Source organism: Gossypium arboreum, chromosome 11, assembly GCF_025698485.1.
Source record: "Gossypium arboreum isolate Shixiya-1 chromosome 11, ASM2569848v2, whole genome shotgun sequence".
Taxonomy (NCBI): domain Eukaryota; kingdom Viridiplantae; phylum Streptophyta; class Magnoliopsida; order Malvales; family Malvaceae; genus Gossypium; species Gossypium arboreum.
This window is the reverse complement of record NC_069080.1, coordinates 11,796,895-11,806,633: the sequence shown is the minus strand read 5'-3', so window position 1 is coordinate 11,806,633 and position 9,739 is coordinate 11,796,895. Positions and strand designations below refer to the sequence as shown.

The window sequence follows — 9,739 nt, the reverse complement described above, 5'->3', positions numbered from 1 at the left end:
TATTAGTGGCTCACATCACATGCATGTATCTTAGTTGTTTGATGGTTGAAAAAATTTAATCTGCAAATCAAATGAAAGGATGATGATTGAGGAACCAAATGATGCTTGCTAATCTTCCTCACTATATACTTCCTTGTTTCATATGAGATGGAGTGATTCTTTGTTTGGTCTCCATGAAAATCAACGAAAGATGGTTTGTATCAGTCATGGGAAAAGCTGATAATGTATCACAAAGGGAACATTTAATTACACAACTATTAATATTTTTTTAAACAAATTATATTAATCGATATCTTTTGAATTTTAAAGGGAAGCCGAGAAGACTCTTCCTGTATCAACCTAATTTGTGTCGTAAAACATAGAAGATTAGTAGCAATGAGAATGTGTTGGATGAACAAGGGTGTAATTGTATTAACCAACAGCTTTATTCATTGTTACCGGTGCATTGAAGATTACAATGGAGAATAGTGCGATGCATGCCTGGAAGGCCAGAACGTAATTGATGCTCTAAAACTGTAGCTTGAATGGACGTCACCTTTACTAAAAGCCCTTCGTATGAGTCCTTGATTTTTACTTGCTTGTATGGCAGAGACCTGACCTGACCTCACCTGACTAGACATTGTACTTTTTGATATTATTTTCTTCAAACAGGTTTTTTCAGTTCAATCTAAAGCCACGTTTTAATAACGCTGATGTATATATGCACTAAGCCAAGCCATGGAGCTCACACATCAAAGAACACAAGGGTGGTGGGAGTGCTCCCAAAACCAACCCCTCTCTCATCAAGTGGATAAAGCAGAGCATAGGTCTGGAACTAGCAAATAAAAAAATCTAGTGGAATGTCAGGCTTAAGATAAAATCAATTAATAAAAATGAAATGCCTACAAATAAGACAAAAAAAAAAAAAAAAAGAGAACCAAACTACAGCTTCACCCCATTCTAAACGTTAATATCCGTTGAATTAGAGAACATAAAGAAAAATCGTTTTAGGCTAAGGAAATGCAACCAAAAGTAGAAATTGAGTAATGATAATTTCTGTACATGTGGTAGATAAGCATAAGGACGACAAAAACTTCCGGCAGGATAAAATTTTACTATTTTTTTTGTACAAACAGGTAAAATGGGGCAGAGATTCTCCTGCCGGTAATCATCTCTAGTAACTTTTTAATCTTGTCCAGACAATAGACTTGTAAGAAAGAATCAGCAACTCAGAGCCTCATATTTCATTGGAAGTGGATGATTAAACCCAACTTGTGATAGCAAATTCCCAACTGCTGCAAGATCCCTGCAAAATACACCTTGAAACGCGTTTGTACTGGATGTTGTTGTTTCGTTTTCACTGGGATTAACCCTCCCATCGCAATCCGAGGCATTTGATGAATTTACTGAATAAGCGAGAGTAGATTCAGGATCCAAATTAGAGCTAGAATTTTGCGTCTGTGGCACTTGAAATGTAGCTTTCTTCCTTCGCTTCTCAGCTGCTTCTTCATCCATAATTGTAGACATGACGCTGGAATAACCTTTTTGAAGCAATCTGTAAAGAAGCAGAGCCGACATCTTGGCTCTGTCTTTCACCGAGTCAACATCACGCTCATCAGCGAACTCGCAACTATCGATAAAGTTGGTAGCTTTATCCGGCTTGTGCCTCAAACAAAGCAGCAAATGAGCCCTCTCAAGCTCAGACCTTGAACACCCACGACGTAAACCGATCAATGCATAGTAATCGACATTTGCAGTCTCCCCAGATGCAACCCTTTGCTTCAACTGCTGAATTTTAGTGGTCAACGCGCAAAGCTTCCCTGGAATCTCCCTGTACCTAACGTTGTGACGCTTCCAGACAGGCCCTGGAAGCTTCCTATCCCGCAAGATGGAATTGTAAAGTAGTTTCAAGTGTTCAAGGTCGTGCAAACAATCAGGTAAACAGCGTATTGTTTCCAAAAGTGAGGCCCTGGTGTCGAGCGCTTGGATGCAAGTTGGGTCAAGAGCAAGCGTTTTGTTGCAGTCGGAGATTGACTCAGCTATCCGACCCGATGCCTTGTAAGCAGAGGCTCGATGCATATAACACTCTGCGAGGAAGCCCTGAGGGGCGAGACGGCGGCCGTCCACGATCTTGGAGAAATGGCGTATGGCTTCGGAGTAGAGGCTAGCATCTAAAGCGGCAATGGCAGCAGTTCGACGGCGGAGGAGGAATTTGATATGAGATAGAAGGTGGGAAATGTTTTGGAATTCAGAGAGAGATGTGGGATTCCGTGGAGGCGTAGAGGGAGGCGTTGTGGCGGCAGAGGAGATGTCTGATGTAGTGATAGTGGTAGGGAGGGAGAAACTATCATCGGACCTGCAGATGCTTTCACGGCGGAATGCGGCGGATGCTAGACGCTTTCCGGTTTGGAGGAGAACCATAGCGTCCTCCATTAGGCCTAACTGACAGCACGCTTGGCCTAGAACCAAGTACCTGTATCAAAATAGAGTTCAAAATTACACCCATGCCCTTTTTGCCTGAAAATTCAGTCGAGATCGGGCTTTATTTATTATTCTTTTCCTATGGAAAAAAATTAATCACTTACTTATAGAAGAGGACCATAGCCAAATTGCGTTTCCTAACTTGTTTATTTTTAATATTTCTGGGTTCACTTAACTATTGGTTAATTTCATTTTGTTTAAAACTTGGGTACACAAAATAACAACCAACATGATTCTCGTTTCTATATATGATTTTCAGGAACATTTTAAAATGGTAGCTAATAGTCAACTAATAACACCATTCCAAAAAGGAAATATAAAAGAGGCGATTTTGCAGATGGTCAGAAGTTGGAAATCCCATGAAGGCAGGCTCTGCATTTACTTCAATAGCACTAGAATAGAACATGATGTCCTCCGATAACAAACAAATAAACAACAACCATAAGGAAAGTTAAAATTACCTCCATTGCCCTTCTTTGTCGCAGTTTTTACTCATCCCAGCCATAACTTTCTTCTTCAAGTCGGAGACAGAGAAACACTTGAAAGAAGGATCTTGGGAGTTAGGAGGAGGGAGAAGGTTGACACGCTCCCTGGAGAGGGGTTGGGAGGAGTTATCAGAGGAAAGGGAGGCGGAGTCGTCGCTGGAGATCTTGATACTTGGAATGTAGTCTTGAAGCATGTCAGCAACGTCCTTGAAACGTCTCAGATACAGCAAACATCTGGCCTTCAGTTCCAGAGCTATCTCGAAACGGGGCGACAGAGCCAATGCCGCATCTAGAAGATTAAGAGCGGAAGCCATCTCGCTTTGTTCTTGCGTCGCCATAAGGCACCTTGCATCCTTAACATACTTTTCTACAAGCTGCGCAGATCAATGTAAAACAACCCCCATTTCAGTCAAATGCAGAGTTAATACGATCATTTTTTTTAAATGAAACTTGGTAGAAACTGAATGAAAGATCAAGGCTTTTTACCTTTCTATTGCTAACCCACCAGTGTTTCTTCTGATCATTAGCACTCAAACATGGAGAAACAGCCATGGTTGTTTTTAATTCACTTTTTCCTTGTTGAAGAAGAAATAAAATCTATCAACCATTAACCCCTCTCTCTCCCTCTCTCTTTTCTTTCTTGCTCCCGAAGCATGCATATATACATATATGTTACGTATGAGGAGCAATTGGAGAAAGAAACGGTGGGAAAAGGGAAAGTAGGTGGGAGAGAGAAAGAGAGAGAGGGGAAGAATGGAGAAAACCTTGATTTAAAATCTGAAATGATAATGAAGATCGGAGAGGAGTAAATAAGGGGAAGGTTATGGAGAGAATTTGTTCTCTCCATGAAAGGAAAGGAAAAAAAAAAGAGAGAAAATTGCCAGCTTTGACCTCAGAGAAGGCTTTCATCCTTCAACTTCATAGCTGGCATCATGCCATTTTAGATTCTCTCTCTTCACTATGCTATGTGGCCTATAAGACTAGGCCCAGACCCTCCCAATTAATAAGATTTTGTAATAAAAAATACAAAATATAAAATAGGAATGGGTTGTTTTAGATAATAAACTGGTTTATCCGGTGAATGTATGAGTCTGACCGGATAAACCCGGTGAACTATCACGGGACCTCCGATTCAACTACTGGGATTGAAGGGAAAAGATAAAAGGGTAGCAAATTGCCCCAAAAGTAAGTAACTAAAGGGAGTGTGTAAGCAAGCATCTTCCAGTTATTTATTTCTGATCACTTCAAAATGACCCAAAAGCCCTCGTTTTTCTAGAATGTTTTTGAACTGCTGTTTTCCACTTGTAGGGATTGTCGTCGGAACATTATGGTCCATTAGAGTTATTTGTGGGTTCTAGAGGGATGGAGGTCACCCCAATCTCTCAAGACTTGATGGTGATTTTAATGGCTCACAACATGGTCGCCCACACTCTATTTGGGGAACATAAAGGTTTTTATTTGCCCATTCTTCTCTTTCATCATCCTTTCTTTTGTTTTGCTATCCTATTTTTCCATTATTCTTTCTAAATTAAATATCATTGTTACATTTTATTTATTACAATTATATTTAACTATACATTAATTTTGATCAAATATGTATTACTATCCATAAAATTTTAACTTGATTCAATTTTTACATTTCATTAACAACACTATTCAATTAACATATTTTTTGTTACTATATTACATACACAAACAACTATATTAATCGAATATAAAAATAAATATAAGTATTTATTTCTTTAAATATATAAATTAAATTAAAATCAAAATTTCGTGTATATATAAGAACCACAATTCCAGTTTAATGTGTATGATTGCATCAAATTACACATTAAACTAAAGTTCGTGTACAAATTCGATATTTATCCCTTGTGTTTAATATGTTATTCTTATACGTTTTACAATTAGTTTCTTATTTATGTTATTTTCCCCATTTCATGAGTTAATCGTTGCTAAATCCACTAATTATCCTTTGATTATTTCTTAAATGCTAATACATATTTGCATAATTAGTGGAGACCCCGAGATTCATTACATGTATTTTCCATAACCCTAATCCATTTTTTTTAATGGAAAAAACAAGCAATTCAATCCCTTGAATTATCATCCATATAATCCAATAAATTACTCCTACTATTTATCTATATATAATTTTTTTTAGATTAATTATGAAATGTGCTTTATTTTTATAGATGAGGATTAAACTTCTGACCTTATAATTAAGGGATGAAGTGAGCAACATTATATCATATTTTATGATTTCTTCTCCAATCAATTCGAACTATACAAAAGAGTAATATCCAGTTAAATATTAAAATTCTAAATGGAGAGAAATTAAGAGAATGAGGAGAAAATGGTAATTGAGTAGAATGGGGAGTTACTAATGCATTGAATATATAGGGAGCATATTAAAAGGGAGAAAAGAAAAGAAAGTGACTGTTCGATGGTAAGCCACAAGAATCATGCTTTTTCCTTCCCTTTTTATTTATTTTGGATCACTCACATTGATTAATGAATGCACATGAACATGAAGATGAAGATGGATAGATGTGGAAGATGGGTTTTTCGTCTTAAAAGCCTCTCCTCCAACTTTCCTAGGGCTAACATAACGTTGGATTATCATTTCACCATCAATTAAATAAATTTATATGAGTAATCACTTTCATTTAAGTTTAATTAATAATTAATATTATTATTGTTTCTGCATTTACTTTTATTTATAATCTTACATTAATGTATTTTTCTATTCATCTTCCTCTCAATTCTTAAATAAAAGTGAAATATTTATTTAAGTACACTTAAATTTACGTTTTCTTGATAATTGTGCTAATAACAATACCAATTGAATTCTTATTTTATTATTTATGAATATATTTTAAATATTCATAAATATGTTTAATTATATGTCCATGAATATATACATTTAATTTTCACGAAAAAATCATTTTAAAAATTAACATTAAAATACATATATTTAAATAAACAAATATGAAATAAACATAGATAAATTTAACTCATTTATAGCTTTGACATTGAATTTTATCCAATTGTTGCTTTTAAAATTTCAAAATAGTGATGTTCCGGTATTATTTACCCAATTTGTTTTTTTCTCATAGAAAAGAAAAAAACATTCATGGATGGTCAGGTCATCCAATTTTTTTAATCTTGGAATTCAAGTGTCGAAATAAAAAAATATTGGTTGATTAAGAAAAATCAAGAAGTCGAAAATAAATCCAAACCAAGGTGTTTTTGAGTTATTTATTAATTTTATTTTCTTAATTTTTTATTTTAAATATTTATAAAAATTAAAATTTTATATAATAATATCAAAAACTATAAATCAAAATTCATTTTAACCGTATCACCTTAAAACCCAAAGTAATAAAGAAATATCAAGAATTAAACTAAATCAATTATAATCAACAATGAAAAATAAATAAAAATAAAAGAAACTAAACCAAACTCACTACTATTCACACCATACATTAACAAAAATTTTTTTATGAATCTTTCACACCGTACCATTCATGGTCCTTCCAATAATTTAATGATATTTTAATAATTTTTTATATTATTAACACGTAATTTTAGTAATTTTTTATCTTAAACTCTAAACCTTAAACTCAAATCTTAAACATTAATCTTCAAACCTCAAACATTATTAAATAATTAAAAATTATTAAAATTATATGTTAATAATATATATTATTAAATAATTAAAAACTCATAAGTAATATAATAAAATGATTCATAAAATAATTTATCCACGTGAAGCCTCTCATTTTAAATGGAAACAATTGCTCCTATCTCCATTTATCTTTAATATGACATGGCTTGACTCCACGTGTCATTAGTTGATATACATACCCATATTACTTGGCTTCAATTTCAACAATAAAATAATGATCTCATTGTTCCTCAAAAAAAAAAAAAAAAAAAGAAGAAGAAAATATCTCATTGTGGTGCAGTGGGACTTGGGAGGTCATCATATATCAACAGATTCTACTTACACATGACGCTCCCAAACCATGCTCTCTTTTTTTTCCTTTTTTTTTTGCCTTTTTCTCTTTTTTTTTTTACATTTACTTATAAGATTTAATTTCAGTTGTGGTCCCTTTAATATGTTTAAATTTGAGATTTATTCTTCATAGTTTAATTTTTAACATAAATTGGTATTTATATTTTATAATATTATTAATTAATCGAAATAATTAATGTCATTAATTTTTGGTTAAAACAATACATGGTTATATACATTTTACCCTAAGAATCTTAGAGATTGACCGTACTAAAACTTAATATTTAATTTATATATTTTATTTTTTGACATAATTTAATTTTTTACTATTATAATATTATTAATTAGTCTAAATATTTAATATTGATTATTTCAATCAAAACATTGACGTCAATTTTTCTTAGGAATAATATTCCATCAAAAAGATTTATTTTATCATGACGGATTCGAATGAAGGTTTTTAAGAAAAAAATCCATATAAACATTTTTTTTCAAATGTTGTTTTTATTGTTACTTGATTACCAAGTGAATTTTTTATATTTCAAAATATCACATTAGTGAATTTGTAACACCCCGTTACTCGACCCGATCACCGAGTTCAAGTTACAATATGCCACATTCGTTGATTAAGCAACTCTAATCAAATTAAATTAAATCACAAACCATTAAACATTCAAATATAGCTATAACATGGGTATCAAACGATACATAATTGTTACAAGGTCTTATACAAGCTTACAAAAGTTCTTCTAATCACCCGAGGCTGAATATGACTAAATTGTTAAAAAAATTAAGATTTTGGGTTGACGTCGCAATGTTAGGTGTCCCTCATTGCGACGCAACTCTCTGTCGCCACATGGACTTTGCTTTGTTTCTCGTCATGACGTCAATGGTTCATCATTGCAATGTGACTCACTGTTTCCAAAAAGGACCAGTTTGAAACAAGTTTAAAAAACCTGCATTAACCTGCATGATCTCATTCACAGCTAAACAACACTATTACAACAACATATGAAGCAAAACATACTGATATGATACTTCGAAATGATATTAAGCAACTAAGTTCCAATTTTAATAATTTTCAATACAAACTGACTTAAACCCTAGGTACATGCCATTTACAATTGAAAAGGGTACTTTACAAACTTTGTTGAGTCGAAAATGACAGTTGGATGTTGATTTCACTACTCAGGGCTTCAAGAATTGCTTACACCTGTGCATAGAATAAACAACTGTACACTGAATGATAAAGCTCAGTGGTACTTTCACAATTGAAGATAATATAACATAAAGTAACATTTATAACATGCTATGATTTTTGCAATCTCAATGTCTACTAAGTACATATATCAAACCTATGTTTTTATCCATTAGCTATCAACACCAATTCACAATTTAAAACATTCAAAATCCATTCATTATGACATTCAATATCAAGTTCATTTCATATCAAAATTTGTTTAACATATTGCCCAAACCTTTTTTTAGAGTTTATCAACTTGTTCATATTTATTCTGATACTATATTCTATTAGTAATTTATTTCATTACATTTTTTATTTTTCCAATTTCAAATATAATGTTACGCCTGATTAAACCTTAGTAAAACGGACTCGGATAGACAAATAAACTACAACACACTAGGGCACCGAAGTGCAAATCCCGAAAGAATCAAATGCTTATTCATATGCTAATACATCCCTCCACCACACCATATTATAATCGATGATTCGCAACAAATGCTAGATCCGAGAATAACCTGTAATGATCTCCGTACAAACACATATCCTGTACAAGCGCGCATAAAACCCTATTGGCATGCCAATTGTATCCTAACATTTTACTAAGTTTACACAGGCATCAATTATATATGTAACACCCCTAACCCATATCCGTTGCCGGAACAATGCTACAAAGCATTACCAGAGTTTATAGATCAAATAAACAGACATTTCATATCATATAACATTCATGTCAGAAACCAATCGAAATCAAACATATTGTCCCTTTTTCGAGCCATCGGGGCCTTAAATACACATTAGAAACAATACGAGACTAGATTGGAAACTCAGAGAATTTTTCAGAAATATTTAAAATTTTCAACACTGCAGGGGTCATACGATCGTGTGAGACAGTGCGGCCAGGCTGTGTGACTCACACGGTCAAGAGACATGCCCGTGTCTCAGACTGTATGGGCATTCTAGATAGGGACACAAGGTCTTATCTCAACCCTTGTCTGTGTTCGTGTAACTCTCTGACTTGGGTCACACGGCCAAGTCACACGCCCGTGTGCGAGCCATGTGAGCATACTGACTTGCATTCTTAAGAAGGTACAAGGGGCACACGGCCGTGTCACTTGGCCGTGTGTCATTCACGGCTGAGACACACACCCGTGTGGACGAAAATAGGTCATTTTCTAAGCCACATTTCTCACCCAAATTGATATCAACCTAGCCTTAACAATTTACACATCAACAAGCCATATCAAGACATTCAACACAAGCTAAAATCAAGTCTTAAACATGTATTATTACCATATACAACCAATATACCCATAGGTACCTCAAATGACAACTTAAAATTATGTCCACCAAATATCCAAACTTACCTAATTAATTTACCTAACCAAGTTACCAAAGTTCACCATAATTCAAAACATACATACATACATATATCACTTATATTAACATCACAATTATACCTTAATCTCTTACCAATGTGTAGGTTAATTATATAAACAAAATATTATTTATAAAATTTACATAAATTAAACT

The 9,739-nt window shown here is 33.6% G+C and overlaps 1 protein-coding gene across 1 annotated transcript; it reads right to left on the bottom strand.

The window, feature by feature from the left end:
- Window positions 1-937: 937 nt before the first annotated feature.
- On the bottom strand, window positions 938-3,905 carry LOC108470399 (uncharacterized). Its single transcript, XM_017771688.2, has 3 exons — window positions 3,432-3,905; window positions 2,922-3,319; window positions 938-2,452 (listed from the first exon to the last, which is right to left on the bottom strand). Exons 1-3 carry the CDS (start codon window positions 3,495-3,497, stop codon window positions 1,201-1,203), a joined length of 1,716 nt encoding a protein of 571 aa, XP_017627177.1. The 5' UTR covers window positions 3,498-3,905; the 3' UTR covers window positions 938-1,200.
- Window positions 3,906-9,739: the final 5,834 nt, after the last annotated feature.

What these genes read in the sequence shown, in the direction of transcription:
- LOC108470399 (XM_017771688.2), bottom strand. Translation starts at nt 3,497, where the DNA reads ATGGCTGTTTCTCCATGTTTGAGTGCTAATGATCAGAAGAAACACTGG. An exon ending in GGTGGGTTAGCAATAGAAAG is followed by an intron (nt 3,320 to 3,431) that starts GTAAAAAGCCTT and finishes TGATCTGCGCAG; the next exon opens with CTTGTAGAAAAGTATGTTAA. An exon ending in GACAAAGAAGGGCAATGGAG is followed by an intron (nt 2,453 to 2,921) that starts GTAATTTTAACT and finishes ATTTTGATACAG; the next exon opens with GTACTTGGTTCTAGGCCAAG.